This window comes from Aristolochia californica, unplaced genomic scaffold (genome assembly GCF_029961685.1).
Source record: "Aristolochia californica isolate CCGP_79_NKW_82.1479 unplaced genomic scaffold, dmAriCali1.0.hap1 SCAF_10, whole genome shotgun sequence".
NCBI lineage: Eukaryota > Viridiplantae > Streptophyta > Magnoliopsida > Piperales > Aristolochiaceae > Aristolochia > Aristolochia californica.
This window is the reverse complement of record NW_027181771.1, coordinates 23,640,211-23,658,980: the sequence shown is the minus strand read 5'-3', so window position 1 is coordinate 23,658,980 and position 18,770 is coordinate 23,640,211. Positions and strand designations below refer to the sequence as shown.

At 37.2% G+C, this 18,770-nt stretch overlaps 1 protein-coding gene across 1 annotated transcript; it reads left to right on the top strand.

The window, feature by feature from the left end:
• Positions 1-17,402: 17,402 nt before the first annotated feature.
• LOC137942945 (uncharacterized) lies at positions 17,403-17,990 on the top strand. Its single transcript, XM_068788662.1, has 2 exons — positions 17,403-17,492; positions 17,538-17,990. Exons 1-2 carry the CDS (start codon positions 17,403-17,405, stop codon positions 17,988-17,990), a joined length of 543 nt encoding a protein of 180 aa, XP_068644763.1.
• The last annotated feature ends 780 nt before the right edge of the window (positions 17,991-18,770 follow it).

Genomic DNA, 18,770 nt, shown 5'->3' with positions numbered 1-18,770 from the left:
CTCTCACTGCTCTAACTCCCTTCTGCTTTATATAACTCTTGTTTACACATTTCTGATTGTAACAAAAAATTCAGACATTCAATGCACTCATAAAATTGGTTGTAAAAAACCTGACGATGGGGCGTGACAGATGTTGCTGTGTCAGTAACCATTTTAGGATGGAAGCATAAAGTGCCATTAGGCAAACTACCACATGGATGAGTGGTGTCAGAACCGAAACTGACCCATCGGTTCAATGATTTTTTGTTTCTTATATAGGGAAAATAGATTTAGCTTAAAATTGGAAGATCCGGCCCGTTTGTCTGGTCCTATAGTAATTGGACCAAGTAAGATTAGGTCCGGTTCAATGCTTACAAAGTAATGTGAAAATTTTTTTGTTATACTTTATTGGGATTTCGTTGAGTTATCAAGTTTCTTTCCATTTGCTTTTCAAGATTTCATTCTAAAAACATTTTGAGTTCAATAATATAAATAAGTTCCTAGACTGTAGAAATAAGAAATAGAACGTGGTTATCTAATCCAGTGCAAAAGCAACATAGAGAGCAATGACACATACATTGAGTGAAATAGTATGGGTGAAGTCACTTCTCTTTGAATCTACCTCAATGAAACTTCACTGTGACAATCAAACAACTATTTAAGTTATCTACAATTCAGTCTTTTCTAAAGGAACTAAACATTTTGAGATTGATTATCATTTCATTTGAGAAAAATAAATTAGTTGGGATTATCTGCCTTCAATATGTCTCTTCCCAAAGCTAGGTGACTGATATCTTCACTAAAGAGATTGCAATGAGACCACTTTTGTATACATGTTCCAAATTGGGTGCCTATGATGTGTCTGCATCAACTTGAGGGGAGCATTGGAGAAGGGAAAAGGCTAAATTATAATGTTTTTTTGTTATATGTCTATCCATCTATATCACTTATATAAATGGGCAACTTTGTCTAAATTTAGTCTTTCCAAGGGAGAAGAGAGGAACATGCTCTAAACTTCTCTTTCTTTTCCTCTTTACTCTCTTTCTCTTGTGTAGCTTTCTCCTTCCTCTCCTTCTTCCTCTTCTTTCTCCTCTCTTCTTCAATTTCCTTCCTTCTTCTTCTTCTACGCTCAACCTTAAGAGAAAACTCAAGATAAATTAATGGAATCATAGAATCTAATATTTCTAATTTTATATGGATAGTTGAAGTGGACCATAGCCAATCAAATGGATATGCTACTAGAAATTTCCTTTGAAGGATTTTTAAACTACACAACATACTTAAGGCATATAATAGGTAACTTGAGTGTTTGTTATCATCAAAATTATCTCAATGGAGATCTTAAGACCAACATTCCCTCAATTTTTATGATGATAAATATTCATAAGTTTATAGTAATACAAATTTTATGAGTGCATAAAATGAACACAAAAAATTTCTTTGAGGAATTTTTAAACTACATAACATACTTAAGCCATATAATTGGTAACTTGAGTGTTTGTTATCATAAAAATTATCTCAATGGGGTTCTTAAAACCAACATTCCCTACATTTTTATAGCAGACACTCATAAGTTTTTAGTGATACAAATGTTATGAATGCATAAAAGGAATACCAAATACAAAAATCAAACTCTTTCATCTTAACTCCCCAAAGTTCAATGCTATGTTGACTTTGTGTGGATTTTTATACGTTCACTCCAAATTTTATCCTCCTTTTGATATCATCAAAATTTATAATGGAGACTATAGTGATGCTCCCCTTATAGTGATGCTCCCCCGACGTCATGCAATGGTCTCTCTCTGGCTATTGCATTCTACTACCCCTAAGATATGTACATTAGCTTGTAATTGTACTCCCCCTTAAATTTTACCCTCCCTTTATTTTCATACTTTCAAGATTTCTGTAGAGTCAAGTAATATCACAATCAAAACACAACTCTCTTTTTAGGGATCTTGGGACTACATGTCTCATTTCATACTCACAAAACCATACACAATGACTAAAACACTGGTATAAATTGTTAGTCAATTTTCACTTCTAAAGCTGAGCTAGCAAGGCTCTAGTTTCACCTAGATTTACTAAGTGGTTCCCTATAAGCTAATTTTCAAGACCCTTGTCTAGAGTGTATAACCTCCTTTTGGGCTATAGTTTCTCGTTCTTTACCCTTCTGTTTCTTTCTCCTTTTCAATTTTCTTACCAATTATGCTCATTTGACACTCTTGGTCTCGTGACCAACTTTATCAACTTGAGATGACTTCTTCATCTCTTTTATGCACGACCCTTCATTTGGTTTCATTCACATTTCTCCCAAATTCTTCTATAAACTATCAGTTTACCATTAGGCTACTTTCCTGCTTCCTACCACATGTCACCGTTATGTACTCGTTTGTGTCTATGTCATAGCTATCTAGTAGGCCCAACATGACTTCTGCTGCTACCTAGAACTTCTTCGGGTTTTGACCCTATTCCTGCCGGCTTACCACCACGTGGGCAATTCCGTCGATGCGGTCCTCACGGTCTTCAGAGGGCCCCGAGCCGTTCCTATTAACCGTTGCGGCTCCATGGCTGCTTCAGCAGGGTAGAGCACAGCTCCGTTTCGTTTTCTACCTCGGAGCGTAGCCGAATAATTCTAAGTCTCTAGCGTCTGTCCTATTTGGCACTATTTCAATACTATTTCTTCTTGACGAGTGAACAGTAAATATGAATAGTAATCATGAATAGTAACCATGAATAGTAAAAATGAACAGTACTTTTGAACAGTAACTATGGAACAGTAAAAGAAAAAAGGAAAAGAAAAACTACTTATCTACATATCTCCCAAAGTTACCGACCGTGGCACCGATCGGTTCCCTCTTTTCTACTCAGCCATTACGGCTGTTTAAGCACATACCGTGCTTGAGGAACTTGCCGGAGAAAGATCGCCGGAAATCACCTTCTTCTTTGGAACTAATGCTCGTTTATTGGTGAGTTGCTCCAAGTTTCGATGATCTTTCCTCTGGAGGAGCATCGTATTTATAGCTAAAGATTTTTCAGCTTTTCCACCTTTACCCTTGATTGTAAGGTGTGCGTTTAAAGACAAAGGGTAACTTTTGTCTTTTTGGCATGTCTCTTTTGCCCTTGCATTATTACCTTTTGGCGTCGAAAGCAGGGGTAGAAATGTCTTTTTTGCTTGTGATGTCATGATGATGACGTACAGGAATCTTTTTTAGCCATCTTTGTTGACTTGTGTAGCCGTCATTGATGACTTTTTGTAGTCGCCATTGCGGACTTTTGAGCCGCTTTTGCTGACTTTGTTTTCGTCGTGGGCCTAGTCTGCTGACGTGGCTGCTGACTAGTTGGTTGTCGTGGCTGCTGACTGCTCATTCGGACAGCTGCCTTTCTGTGCACAGTTTACATGTGTGCTCCTTAGAAAAAGTCTTCTGAGCCATCTGGCAGAAGCTTTCCTTTGTTGTTTTGCTTAAGGGGATATTTCCTCCAAGGAGTTTCTTCAGCGTAACTTCAAGACTGGTCTGGATGGAGGCCGGAGTCTCTTTATAGCTTTTAGAGATGATCGTCAATGGGACGGAGGTCTTGTAGACGAAGCTTCTCTTTTTCTGAATCAGCTGCTTCATGAGCTGTATCAGGTGTTTTAGCCCGTGGATACGTCTGGTTGGCCAGACTGCTTCTGGGCAAGGCTAGGCTTTTGGAACATGTCTGGGATCATATTCCATGTTGGCGTCACCTTCTTTGATGCCTTCAATAGTCACGACGGAAATGCTTGGAAACATTTTGGTGTCAGTAACAATTTCAGCAATACAGGAAACGAAATGCAGTCGAATTCCTTTACTCTTCGTTATGGAGATAAAACTTTTGCAAGCCTCCATAATTTCCTTTGGCATTTTCTCCAATACGGATAAGTCGGTGGAGGGCAATACCAGTTGTTTTATGAATCCATATGCATAAAGCATGGATGCATATTTTGAGTCTATTTCATGACTCAGCTTCACTTGATTCCAACTGTTGCTGGGCTCAGTGGTGAAGAAGGGAGTGTTCATCCCTTGTCCAATTTGTTCATTCCATCTCTGGAATTGAACAGTATGATCGGATTCGATCTTTGAACGAACGCTGTCCACCTGTTGAGGGCGTAGCGAGGGTTCCTCAGACATAATGTCCGAAAGTTTTAAAGGTTTAAATTTCTTTAAAAACTCAAACTCATTAAAACTAGTTTTATCTGGTTTATTTAGGCTTTTCAACCTTGTAAACTCAGACGGGGTAACCAATTTTGTCTTGAATGATTTCTCATTCTTAGACAAGTCCGTTTCCATCAGGGATGGATCCGTTAAGACTTCCTTTTCAGTTCTAGACTGACAGGTAGAAGTCCCTAATTCCGATTTCAACGAAATCGTTAAGGTTTCCTTTCCAGCTCTTGACTGGCAGGTAGAAATCCCTGATTCCCCTATCTTCAGAGAAGATTGGGTTGTGATTTCCTTCTCATGCCTGGCATGACTGGTAGAAATCCCGGGTCGACTTGTGTTTATCAAAACACTAAAGTCATCCGTCTGCTGATTAGCTGACGTTGTAGCTTCCTTTTCTCACAATGGAGATCCGGTAGAAGTCCCGGAGGAGCTTGGCATTTCATGCCGTAGGGTGAGTTCTTTTAACTCTTCAGTTAATTCTTTAACCTTGAGTTGTAAGAGTTCTCCACTTAACCCGTAACGGGCACAATTCTCAAAAATGTCTTCTTGTTCTGAGAGAACTAAAAGACTGTCGAATAGTGACTGTAGGGTTGAGAGCAATACCGTGAGTGCGGCAATTGCTGCTGCTAGGTCCGTCAGGGTGCTGCTGAGGGGATCCATTTTACCTGTCTGTAACACAAGAAAATTCTCGAGTAAGAGTGTCAGGTAAATAGTTTTTATCTCCTTTAATGTGTTCAACAGTGAAAGAGAATTGAAAGAACCATTGCTGCCAATGGAGTAACCTATCGCGACAAAGTGAATCTTCTAAATTTCTTGTCATAAAACCGATAAATTTTTTACAGTCAGTTCTTACCAGAAATTCTTTGGGAGCGAGATAAATATAAAACTTTTTTATCCCATTTTTTACTGCTAAAATTTATTTTTCATAAGAATGATAGTTTGTTTCAGCAGATGAAAATGTTCCTGATGTATATTTGCATATTCTTTCAGAATCATTGATTTGGCATTTTTTGAAGACCTGATGGAGGACAGCTCCATTGCCAGAAATGGCATAGGCTTCAGTAGGTTTTACTGCGTAGACAAAGACATCAGTATTGTCGATTTCACGTCGAGTGTGACATCGAAGTTTATAGTAGGCTGGTGTTTGCTCGACAGGGGCATGAAACATGAGCCATTCATTTCCTAGGACTAAATCTGGTCCGAAATTTATGTTTGATCCTAAACTTATGAGTTTTGGAATCATAAATTTTTCACCTCCAATGTCGAGATGAATGTTGCGGGGTTCGGCAGGAAGAGAGATAGTTTCTCCGGAGCCAACTGTTACTTGAAGGGGCGCTTCAAGTGGTTTCCATAGATCGGTGGGAAGTAGATTTTGTCTAGCTAGACAATATGAACTTCCTGTATCTACGAGAGCGTGTATATGGAATTTGATATATCCGGGTAGTTTAAGCATGACCGTGATATAAGAATTTCCAGATGCAACATGCTCTGCGTTTATGCGGATACTCATTCAGAGAAGAAACCTGAAGAGTCTGACATGTACTCTGAGTTTTCCGAGGAGGAGGACTCAGTTTCGAGATGAAGTTCATACACCTCATCTTCTGACTGGATGTCATCGTAATGGATGATTTCCAATCCGTTTTCTTCGGCTAGTAACATGTATGTACTGTACCGCCGTTGTTGTTTATCATTTGGACAATCTCTGGCGAAATGTCCTTCTTTCTGGCATATCCAGCATTTGCATTTGCTTGGGGTTTTCCCCTTTGGGCAGTATGCATTTGACCCTTTACTGGATGTGGTGGGGCCAGAATTTGTTCTCTTTCGAAAGTATCTCTTTTTAGGAGTATACCTTGTTGTAAAACTTTTTTGTATCCTAAATTTTTTTTGTTGAAATTTCTTAGGATATTTTCGTTGCTTATGAGAGGTGGTTTTGCAACCATAAGCTCCTACATTTTTGTTCTGGTTTGAACAACATAATGTTTGTTTATTTGCCTTACTACTTTTCTTTTGTAGTTTTTGGGCTTCACAAAGATTTGCCAACATGTCTTGTACAAATCTATGTCTTCTTCCTAACGTATCAATGTTTAGGAAAATATCCATGGTTAAAGTACCAAGTTCTAGATTGTTTTGCCAATATTTTGTAACGTAGTCTTTTTCAGCTACATGTGCAAATGGTTCTAGCAATTTTGCATAAAAGATAGACAGATAAGGTTTCTGGTCTTCTTTTTGCAGTTTATAGAAGTAACTTGCAAACTCGCAGTAATACTTCTCATAAAAACAAATGTTACAGATTTGTAACTTGTTTAATTTCTGAAGAGTTTCTAAACGTTTTCTTTGTTTAGTATTCTCATTGTAGGCTTCTAGGGTTGGATGTATTCCTAGAAATTCCTTTGATATCTTAGCCACTAATCCTTTCAAGATATTGGCTATCGATATTGAGGTATTAGCTCGTTTTTGGTCTTCGGGAAGGTTGTCCCACCAAAGAGCTACATTACCCTGTAAAGCATGGGTAAAGAAATTAAATGCTGATTCTTGGTTCCAAGATTCATGCATATTTGCAGCATTGCTCATGCTTCTTTCCCAATCTTTAAGGACTTTTTCTCCATCCTTGGGGCAATCCAAGTTGAGGTAAAATCCAAAAGGGTTTATGCTATCTATGGTTCGGTGTCCCTTAGTAGCATTTGAAGGATCGACATTTGTGTATTTTGTCGAATACCTTTGTCCTCCCAAAGATATTTTGGAGTGGGAGAAACTTTCTCGTTCTTGCGGATGAACCGCAGTATGGTTTCGGAAGTTATCTTGAAAGCTATCTTCCATGTAGGTATCTCGTACCCTTGAAGTTTCTGCTTCAAAACTACCACGAAGCATTCGAAACCTTTTACCAAGATCATCTGCCTTTTTGTCTTTAGCAGAGTAGTCTGTTTTCTTGGTATTTTCTTCTGCAACTTCATCAGATTCCCAGGCTTCTGGTTCACTATCGTGTTGCTCTTGTTGTTTACTCGAAGAATGTTTTTCTTCTTGAACATAATAAATCGGTTGGCGACCGAAGGTATTATATTCTGCGTAAACTTCATCATCGGTGGAGGATGATGCTTTTGAAGCGATCCTAAAAGCAGGTGGTGCTGGATCCTTTCTTCTAGGTGCTATGCAAGGTGTTGCAAAGTACACTAGGTTTTTAAGCCATCCGGTGATGTCAGGAAGGCCTAATGGTAATGGAGTTTCCATATCCATTAAATAGAAAAACTCATTCATTTTTACAAAGCTAGGAGGTTTAGCTTTTGTTTGATTTTGTCGATTTTGCATCGAAATAGATGGATGCGATTCGTATACCTTTCCCAATGGAAATTGTACCATTCCCTGGCTAAGGTAGTATCATCTTCTAGTTGAAGCATGTTTCTTAGCAAGAGAGTGAAGGCTAGACCTTCTCTCTTTTGTTGCAAACGATCTAAAAGTTTTTGCCGATAGATCATTTATTTCGGGATGCTGTCCAGGCTTGTTCAGCATCGTTCTTTGTCCGGAATTTTCTGTGAGAATTTCTGGGAAATCCTATGACTTGAGCTTGGGCTTCTTCCCAGCTGTCATATATTCCTGTTGCTCTTCCTATGAAGACAACATACCAGTATTTTGTTTTTTCTGGCTTTTCGTATGTACTTGTAGAGGCTTCTCCTGTTGAAGCGGTGTCTACAGGTTGAGATACGATTTCTTCATGGGTCATTCTGTAGATTTCTCTTTGCAGAATGATTACCAAATCTTCTAAGAATTTCTTAGATAGCATATTCTTGAAGTTCAAGTTGTTCAATCCAGATTTGGTGTTTCAGGTCTTTGATAACTTGTTTTAATCCTACTGGACCGAGTCCTAAGAATCGTCCATCTCGGATTATTCTTCTTCCTTCGTTGTTATAATCTACAACTAAAGGATTTTCTTCGAGCTCTTTGAGTTTGGCTTGAACTCGTGCGAGTCGATCTTTTAACTGTCGAATCCAGACCCTCTGGAATTCGATTTGATTATCATACCTTCTGGTCATGATAAATTCTCGCAGTCGCGAATAATTTATAAGTCTTATTTCTGGATTAGACCTATTTTGTTCCATAATGGACTTTTGGGTTTGTACATTTCTTTTTTACAAATGTTACTTGGGATGTGACCGGTATGGGTCGTAACTGTTTGGGAGTATTTTTACCTAAACAGAAAGAATCAAAGGTAAGCTTTGACTTCTTTGACACATACAAAACCAAGTCTATTACTCGGCTCTGATACCATTTTAAACACAAGGAGTCTCTAGCAGACTCTGACAGCGGGATACTGATACCAAAGCACTATTGCTATGATATCGACACAAAGTCTCTAATAGACTTGTACACACAGCGGAAGACATCCTAGGGATACAGGGCAGCGGAACAAGAATCCTAGGGACTGCTACCTGTCAGTCTCGTGAAATTGGTATCAGAGCCAAGTATTAGACTTGGTTTTGTATGTGTCAAAGAAGTCAAAGCTTATCTTTGATTCTTTCTGTTTAGGTATACATACTCCCAAACAGTTACGACCCATACCGGTCACATCCCAAGTAACATTTGTAAGGAACAAATGTACTAATGTATCAAAGACCCCAACTGGTAGGTCAGAAGGAACTCATCGGTCCTTCTTACGACACCGTGTTGAAAACTGGACAGGCAAATGTTTGTCCAATAATAGGCTATCCACATGGATGGCATGACAAGAATAATCCAATATTAAATAATATAATGGATTTAGTTGGTGATATACATCACAGCTTCTTTCTGAAAAGATGCTGGGAAAAATACACCCCAGAAAGCGTTGCTTTCCTATGCTTAGGAATAGAAAGTGACGTTAATGAACGAGTACAGAAACTCAAGAGAAGAATTAATGCCCATCTTGAGGTACTTAAAACAGGAAGTACTGATGAAACAGTACGTTTCCTTACAGATCTACAAAGCTATGTGGATGAAGAAATAAATCCTTCTAGGATCTTAGCACCAATCCGAGAAGCGAAAATAAAGATGGTTAATAACAAACCATCAAAAAAGGAGTTACAAGAAGTAATTTGCAAAATATCTTCTGTAAAAACTCATCATGGAACAGATAGAGATCGTCTTATACGCGATATCTGTGCCTTAACACAAAATGAGGAATTGAGAGAACTTGTTATACAACACATCACTCCTTTCATCACTTTGTATCAATTGGAACGATTGCTTGAACTCCTGTTCCAAAAATTAGAAGAGACCTCAACTCATATAAAATTCCTAAATGTCTGAACAGATAGGAATCGAATGTACTTCTCTCCAAAACAGTGTTCATATACATCATGAAACACAGGGAGAATACGATGAACATCCTAATCTCATGCAGGATGGACAAAAGTGGACAATAAGTATCCCTAGGATAACTGAAGTCTACAACAAAGATTGGATTGAATTCCAAAAGAAATCCTTCATTTTCCAGAAGGAACTATCTGTAGAAATACAGGATACCGACTCAGGTACTTTCTGCTACAGATTATTAAGTGTATCTGACTTAGCCAAGCTAAAGAGATTCAAATATGTCCATTATGGACTAGTTCGTATAGGATTAGATCCCTTAATACGAATCAATCAGAATTTACCCTTCATAGCAGCTATAGTAGATAACTCTGTGAAGAATAATTTTGAAAAGGCCCTACTCGAAGGAGTTAGAGCAAATTTAGGATTAGGCCCAGTATCCTTTACAACATGGCCCAATCTACAAATAGATTTAGAAGACAAGCACATCTAAGATACCTTGTCCCTAAAAATCTATACAGACAACTGGTCGAAAAATGGAATTCAACCAGGAAGAAGAGTTATGCGCATACTTGTATGCATAGTAGCCCGAGGAATCAACACTGGAAAGGTTCCAGTTAAAGATTCAAAGAAACTCACAGAATTAGCCAAAAACATTGGTTATTCGGAAAATTTGACCATAGAAGAACTCGACCCAAGAGAGTTAACATGGCCAACAGAATGGGTAGTTCAACCTTTGGCACCCAGACACCTTCCTCTCTCTCGAAAAACCATAAAGGAGATAGAAGGAAAACTAGTGATCACAAACACTAGACCCAGCTTTTCCATCGAACAGGACAGGCCCTCTACCTCGATAAGTAGAACCTCAACTAGTTCCCGTTTCGAAGGAATAGGAAATCCAAGGCCCAATGCTTATGTTCCTCTTCACATAGATGATGGCACATAATCCATACAAAACCTTAGGTCCACAGATAGGAAATAGTGACATAGTCACCAATTCCATTCAAACCTTAGAGTCTTATGGTAAGACACTTAATAGGTTAGAAAAAACTGTTGAAAACCTCCAACAGAAAATAGATTTCCTCTATGATGAACATAAACATAGAGAAATAATAAAGTGTCAAAACACCCTAGAAAATATTCTAGAAAAGATTGACCATGGAAATAGTCCTGTTTTCTTCAAAGAGTTAACAGAACTTAAACAAAGTTTAGATAATCTAAACAAAGATAAAATGCAAGAAATTCTGACAGAAGTCTTAGCATTAAAAGAACATCAAGGTTCAAAAGAACTTCTAGGTTCTCCAAGTCCATCACGGTATAAAACACCTTTTACACCTTGGACACCAGAATGATCTATAAAAGGAAACTTTTAGATCGTTTAAAATTAAAAAGAGAAAGCCTTAACCTCGCTTTACTCCAAAGAAATACTCTTCAGCCAGAAGATAATACAATCCCAGCAATGGTATGGTATTACTATTTTTGGGAAAGATATTCTGATCGCATCTACAACCTTAGATGCAAGATCAAGAAAATCAAAAGGAAGCTAAATCTTTTAGCTTTGTAAAATGATCAGTAGAGCAAGACTACTAGATCAACTTCGTCTGGTACGGTCAATGCAAGCCCAAAATTGGCAAGCCAGAGAAACTCTCACACCAGTAATTGACACCGATATAGCCTATCAGGCATATTTGAATGAATGGTGGAGATTAACCCGTAGAGAAATTCTACTACGGTATCTAATTAAAAAGTTTCAACGGAAGCTTCAAGAATTAGCTCTATGACAGAGTTTTTCTATTTAATGGATATGGAAACTCCATTACCATTAGGCCTTCCTGACATCACTGGATGGCTTAAAAACCTAGTGTACTTTGCAACACCTTGCATAGCACCCAGAAGAAAAGATCCAGCACCACCTGCTTATAGGATCGCTTCAAAAGCATCATCCTCCACCGATGATGAAGTTTACGCAGAATATAATACCTTCGGTCGTCAACCGATTTATTATGTTCAAGAAGAAAAACCTTCTTCGAGTAAACAACAAGAGCAACACGACAGTGAACCAGAAGCCTGGGAATCTGATGAAGTTGCAGAAGAAAATACCAAGAAAATAGACTACTCTGCTAAAGACAAAAAGGCAGATGATCTTGGTAAAAGGTTTCGAATGCTTCGTGGTAGTGACCATTTTGAAGCAGAAACTTCAAGGGTACGAGATACCCACATGGAAGATAGCTTTCAAGATAACTTCCGAAACCGTACTGCGGTTCATCCGCAAGAACGAGAAAGTTTCTCCCACTCCAAAATATCTTTGGGAGGACAAAGGTATTCAACAAAATACACAAATGTCGATCCTTCAAATGCTACTAACGGACACCGAACCATAGATAGCATAAACCCTTTTGGATTTTACCTCAACTTGGATTGCCCCAAGGATGGAGAAAAAGTCCTTAAAGATTGGGAAAGAAGCATGAGCAATGCTGCAAATATGCATGAATCTTGGAACCAAGAATCAGCATTTAATTTCTTTACCCATGCTTTACAGGGTAATGTAGCTCTTTGGTGGGACAACCTTCCCGAAGACCAAAAACGAGCTAATACCTCAATATCGATAGCCAATATCTTGAAAGGATTAGTGGCTAAGATATCAAAGGAATTTCTAGGAATACATCCAACCCTAGAAGCCTACAATGAGAATACTAAACAAAGAAAACGTTTAGAAACTCTTCAAAAATTAAACAAGTTACAAATCCGTAACATTTGTTTTTATGAGAAGTATTACTGTGAGTTTGCAAGTTACTTCTATAAACTGCAAAAAGAAGACCCAAAACCTTATCTGTCTATCTTTTATGCAAAATTGCCAGAACCATTTGCACATGTAGCTGAAAAAGACTACGTTACAAAATATTGGCAAAACAATCGAAACTTGGAGCAACTCACCAATAGACGAGCATTAGTTCCGAAGAAGAAGGCGATTTCCGGCGATCTTTCTCCGGCAAGTTCCTCAAGCACGGTATGTGCTTAAACAACCGTAATGGCTGAGTAGAAAAGAGGGAACCGACCGGTGCCACGGTCGGTAACTTCGGGAGTTATGTAGATAAGTTGTTTTTTCTTTTCCTTTTTATTTTATGTTTTTGTTTCAGACAATGTTTTTATATTTCTGCATGTTTGTAATATTGTGATTCGTACAGTAACTGTTTTTACTGTTCATGTTCCGCATTTATAAATATGATCTCCATAGTAGTTGTTATTACTGTTCATATTCCGCATCTATGTCTTGATCTCCACAGTGTTTGTTTTTACTGTTCCATAGTTACTGTTCAAAAGTACTGTTCATTTTTACTATTCATAGTTACTATTCATGTTTACTGTTCACTCGACAAAAAGAAATAGTATCGAAATAGTGCCAAATAGGACAGAAGCTAGAGACTTGGAATTATTCGGCTACGCTCCGAGGTAGAAAACGAAACGGAGCTGTGCTCTACCCTGCTGAAGCAGCCATGGAGCCGCAACGGTTAATAGGAACGGCTCGGGGCCCTCTGAAGACCGTGAGGACCGCATCGACGGAATTGCCCACGTGGTGGTAAGCCGGCAGGAATAGGGTCAAACCCCGAAGAAGTTCTAGGTAGCAGCAGAAGTCATGTTGGGCCTACTAGATAGCTATGACATAGACACAAACGAGTACATAACGGTGACATGTGGTAGGAAGCAGGAAAGTAGCCTAATGGTAAACTGATAGGACGGGCCCTAGGCTCCATTTCTTTCACCACACTCTGTAGTTCCTTTTGAGCCTTTAGTTTTTCATTTGCAGACATCAAATGAGATTTTGGGATTTTAGGTTTTCAACTTATCTCATTTCTGTGGCTTCTTTATTTGCTGGCCTCTATCTCAAACGCCTTATGAGGTTGCTTTCTTCTTCTTTTACTACTCAAAAAAGATCTGCTGATTTTATAATATGAGTTCTATCTCATTTCTTCATTCATGCTTCTTGCACACTATTCATTTCCTTAATTTACCCTATAGACTCAAAACAACACATATATATTGATGGATTTTAAAATAAATTCAGCCAAAACATTTATTATATCCAAGATGAATCTCATCATCAATGATTTTAAAATAGATGATATTCAAGATGAGAACATCTCTATGAGACTTTCTTACTCTCACAAACTTACTCATAGTTTGAAACCAAAAGAAATGTAAAAGAAGATATTGAATTGCTATATTTGGAACTCTAATGATTTAGAATATGCAAAACTATTCAAGAAAAAAAACATCTTTATGAATAATTTTCACTTCTATTGCCTTTAGACCAAAAAATCTTAGCTAAGGTGTAGTTTTGGATAAAATTTAAAAGTCACGTACAAAATAATAATTTTCATTTCTAATTATTGTGAAAGGATATCATTGTTATGGGATACCTCATTTCCCATAACAATGATATCCTTTCACATTAATTAGAAATGACAATTATTATTTCGTAGGTGACTTTTCAATTTTATCCAAAACTACACTTTAGCTAAGATTTGTTTAATCTTTTTAATTTAACTTGCTATAATAAGCAACACTAAAAAGTTGACGAGGTGGGTAATGTGTTACGTATCAACCACAAGAATTGGCGTAACTGGTAATATCTATATCATTACATCTAATATGCATCTTTTGTTGGATTGTATTAGGTATGTATCATCTTTCAAAGCTAATATCAACACACCCAAAGTCCAACACGTATTACTTGATGCATGAAATAAGTGACAAGGGCATCCCTTGGTACGAGGACTAAATGATCGAGATCCAAAATGATGTTTTTAAGTGTTTAAGAAGAGAAAATCACAAAAGGCATCCCATTAAATTTCATGTATGGTCTTCCTCAACCTTTTTTAGGATAGATAAAGGTGGTGATTGTGAAGCAACCAGATGATGAAGGTGAGAAAATTTAAGCAATCATGGAAGATTTGGGCAGACACTTCAATGCTCGAGAACAGGTCTTCAAACCACCAACAGAGGAACAAAAGGAATTGCTTGAATTGAATCAGTGTGAAGACTAAGTATACAAGGGTTTACATAGTTTTTCAAAACCCCAAAAAAAAGAAATACAAAGGTCTAGAATTCCACATGTTGAAGTGTCTTAGTGTCAACTAGGTGTCTTTAAAACTTTGTACAAATCAATGGGTTGTTCCTTCCATTCTTCTTCTACGATTCTTGGATCTTGATCCTCTTCACTTGAGTGATTCATTTGTCCTTGATTATCTCCCTTTTATTGAGTGATTTGTGAGGATAAATATCCTTGATTTATTTTTATTAATAGTATGATTTGTTGGAGAATCTTGAATAGCTAATTATGTTTGTGGTGGGTCCCTCGTGTGGATGATTGTAGGATAACTAATTATAGAAGATCCTTGAGGTGGCTGAGATTCATCCATGCATGAAGACGTCCCCCTTTGCATGGGTGTGAACCTCTCTTCTTATAGGTTTTCTTTGGGCATGATTTCTATGTTCATGATTCATTACTTGGGCATGTCTTCTATGTTCATGTTTCTTCGTGTAGCTTTAGGTTGTGTAGTAGATGGCAAGTGTAAGACTCTGGAGTAGGGACCCCACTCCCATGCATGTGTGTGCCACACTCACAAGAAAAAAATACAACAAATAACTAATTCCTATGGATTTTTCGTCACAAAGCTAAAAGCGTTAGAGTAGCAACACTTGGCATGTGACTTAAGACAGAGTTTGGAAAGGATTCGTTCAAAGTAAACCTATAGGGGGCGAATAGATTTACTAAAAAATTAAGAACTTTAAAATAATCAATCATAATCACATTCACAACAACTTTTATAGTGGTTCACAATTACTATTTTAGATTGTGGGTCTACTCCCAGGGAGCTCTTACCTTGGAGTTAAAGGATCTACTCTGTAAAGCCAAATGACATCTACAAATTAGACCCACACAGATTCAATGACAACACCTTTCCCAAACAGTTAGGGGCTTATAGTTAGCAAACTCTAAATACATAACCTATAACAACACTTTTTTTACACACAAGGACTTACTAAAATAACAACAACAACAACAACATCAACAACAACACTTGCCCACATAATGACTTATGGAAACAAAAACACTACCTAGACAAGGTCTTATGGCAATAGCAAATACTTGCCCTCATTGAGTTTTATGGCAAGAACAACACTTGTTCACATAGGGACTTATGACAACACTAAGTATAGATGTTTAGCAAGTTAACAAATGACTACGTAGCAAAGGTCTCTTGATTTTCAATCATGGCTACGTGTTGAGCATAGGTTGACTCCTATGTTATTTTTTTATGATAACAAAACCTAATTAATCCAAAAATTTGAAAAACTAAGTATTCATCTATTTCACCATCAAGAGTCAATGCATCTCAAGGTTTAAAACTTCAAAAAGATCAAGCCTACACAAGATCTCGAGCATAATTAAAAGATATCACTAGTAGAAGCACCCCAAGGAAGAAGACAATGAGAAGACAAGAGTTCAAATGTAAAAGTTAAATGTCCATACTCAGTCACAATGTAAGAGAGTATTCTTAAACTCCCTTGGTTAAGTGCAACTGTGAAATTGAAGCTTTAAGTCATAAAATGCATATAGATATATTTAAGAACATCATGAACATCACTTAGAACTTGTGAGAGAACTTAGAGAAAAACATTCTCATGTTTTAAATGTCAACATAGTTGAACTGACACTGGAAAGATTGATCATCTAGAAGTGTAGGGGCAGGAAATATAAAGCATGATTGATAAACCATAGTTGATTGATCCACCATCCAGAACATGGCCATTTCATGCTATAAAGCATGATCAATCATCCCATTTGGTTGATTGATCAATTCTACCCAGGCAAACAAATTTTACATGGAATGATTGATCACCCCACCTGATTGATCGATCAGACAGAATCTTGCCAATCAAACAGAATCTTGCCAGTCAGGGACATAAAGCATGACTGATCATAGGAAATGCACAAATCGATCATACTTGTATTGCATAGTCAGAGGAAATTCTGATTGATCGATCATCCCCTAGTCAATGATTGAGCAACTTAATTTTTTTGGAAAAATGGTAATATATTGATCAATCAGTCCATCGATCAATATGTCACTGTCTAATAGAAAAGTAGTTGTTATGATCAATTGTTCGATCAATCAAAGTACTGATTTTTGCAAATGGGCAAAAAATGTCTAGTTCGAGTTGGGAAAGTTTTTAATACCCCACCAAACATTGTATTGAAAATTTAATGAGCATTTATTGGAAAATATCCTAAGCTTTTACTCTCAATCTTGAAAAATCTCTTAAAAGTGCTTTAGAGTGAAAGAGTGAGTCATATTATTTCAAATCCCACATCTCTTTCCATCCCGTCCTTGCTTTCATATAGTCAAACTCCTTCAATCACTTCACATTGTGTTGTCAAGGAAGAGGAAGCTTGGATCTCTCAAGGAGAATGATCTCTCCAAGTAAGGGTGTACATTTTTCTTTATTTTTACTTAAATTTGTGAAAGGTTCATCTAGAACCTATAGAATCTAGATACAAAGGGCCTCCTAGAGCTAGAATCTAGTAGCAATCTCTTCGGAAGATCGGTGTTGTAAAATAAATGTATTGATCTAAAAGTGGCTTAAAGAGAGCCAAAATCTCTTTATGTAATTTCGGCTATTAGTGGTTTTTAATAGTGAAATTTCCCAAGCAATGGTTCTTGGGCAGTGAATACCAATAGGAGAACATCAATAACAACAACAAAAAAAATTGTCTCCTATGGTGTATGTATGGTTTGATTTACTTTTATGCATGATTTTTTATTACACGTGCAACTTAATTTTTATTCGATATTCTCAATTCATCCTCCCCTTGAGAAGCCATTGAGCCAACAATTGGTATCAGAGTGGGCCAAACACTGAATTGAAATCAAAATCCTCTTGATTTTGAAAAAAAAAAAAATGGCATCTCAAGACAAATTGTTCCTTACCGAAGAACAATATGCCAATTATCCACCTTTGTTCAATGGAACAAACTATAGATATTCGATTGTAAGAATGAAGTTCTTTCTTCAATCTATGAATTTGGAAATATAGCATGTAACCAAGAATGGTCCTTTTGAACCTCAAAAACTTGAATATGGCCTTCCAATTGAAAATGAATTCAATGAGCTAACTAGGAAAGACAAAGAGCAGCTCAAGACAATCTCTAAGGCCTTAAACCTAGAACCAAATGAGTTCAATAGGGTCTCCACATGTAAAATTGTCAAGAAAATTTGGGATAAACTAGAAGTCACACATGAAGGAATCACTAGAGTAAAAGACTCTAGAATTAGCTTATTGCTAGCCCAAGACGATGAATTCAAAATGAAACTAGGTGAGTCAATATCTGAGATGAAATCTAGGTTCACTCATATAATTAATGAGTTGAAAAATCTAGGAGGACAGACTTCCTTCTATAGACAAAATGACAAGCTACTCAAGGCACTTCCAAAGTCAAGAGAGACGAGGAAGATAACCTTGCATGAGAATGTAACTTTAGAACTATAAGCTCAAAAGAGCTACTGTGAATCCTTCTCACTTATGACATGGAACCTCAAGATGATGAGGAAGAGCAAGCTAAGAAAATTGCTCTTACGGCCAAGACGAGTGTTGAAAGTAACTCTAGTGAAGAAAGCTCTAATGACGTAAGTTTCATCACTAGACATCTTCAAAGAATCTATAGGAAAAAGAAGAATTTCATAAAAGGCCAATATAGAACTCAAAATGACAAATTCTATAAGGAAACTAATGTTTCTTTTGAGTGTGGGAAACTAGGACATAGAAGGAACAAATATCCAAAGCTTGAAGAAAGAACCCCATCTACAAGCAAAAATCCCAAGAACAAAAAGAAGAAAGTCTTGATCTCAGCTTGGGATGCAATTGAAGAAAAAAGTCTATTCATTGTCTAAACAAATATAAAGAAAAATGCAATGCTCAATTACATGAGATTGCAAGGCTCAAAGAAGAGCTTGTTGTCATGAAGGAAGCTAATGAAATATATATAGAAAATGCCTCAAGACTAAATGGATTGATAGACAAGCTACCATGTGATTGACTTGCATTTGAAAAGAAGAGTTTAGACTTAGAACATCAAGTCAAACTTCTCTCTCAAATCCACACCTAAGAAGAAAGTTGGAAAGAATAGTACAAAGCAAAACAATAAATTTTCTCCCATTCCTCACATTAGATGCCACTATTTCAATGAGATGAGTCACTATGATCACATTTGTGAAGTTAAGAATTAAAAAGGCATCAAACCCAAATCAACCAAAAAGGTTGTAGTAAACC

Coding starts and splice junctions, on each gene's coding strand:
- LOC137942945 (XM_068788662.1), top strand. CDS start 17,403: ATGGCATCTCAAGACAAATTGTTCCTTACCGAAGAACAATATGCCAAT. Junction 17,493..17,537: donor CAAACTATAGATATTCGATT/GTAAGAATGAAG, acceptor TTGGAAATATAG/CATGTAACCAAGAATGGTCC.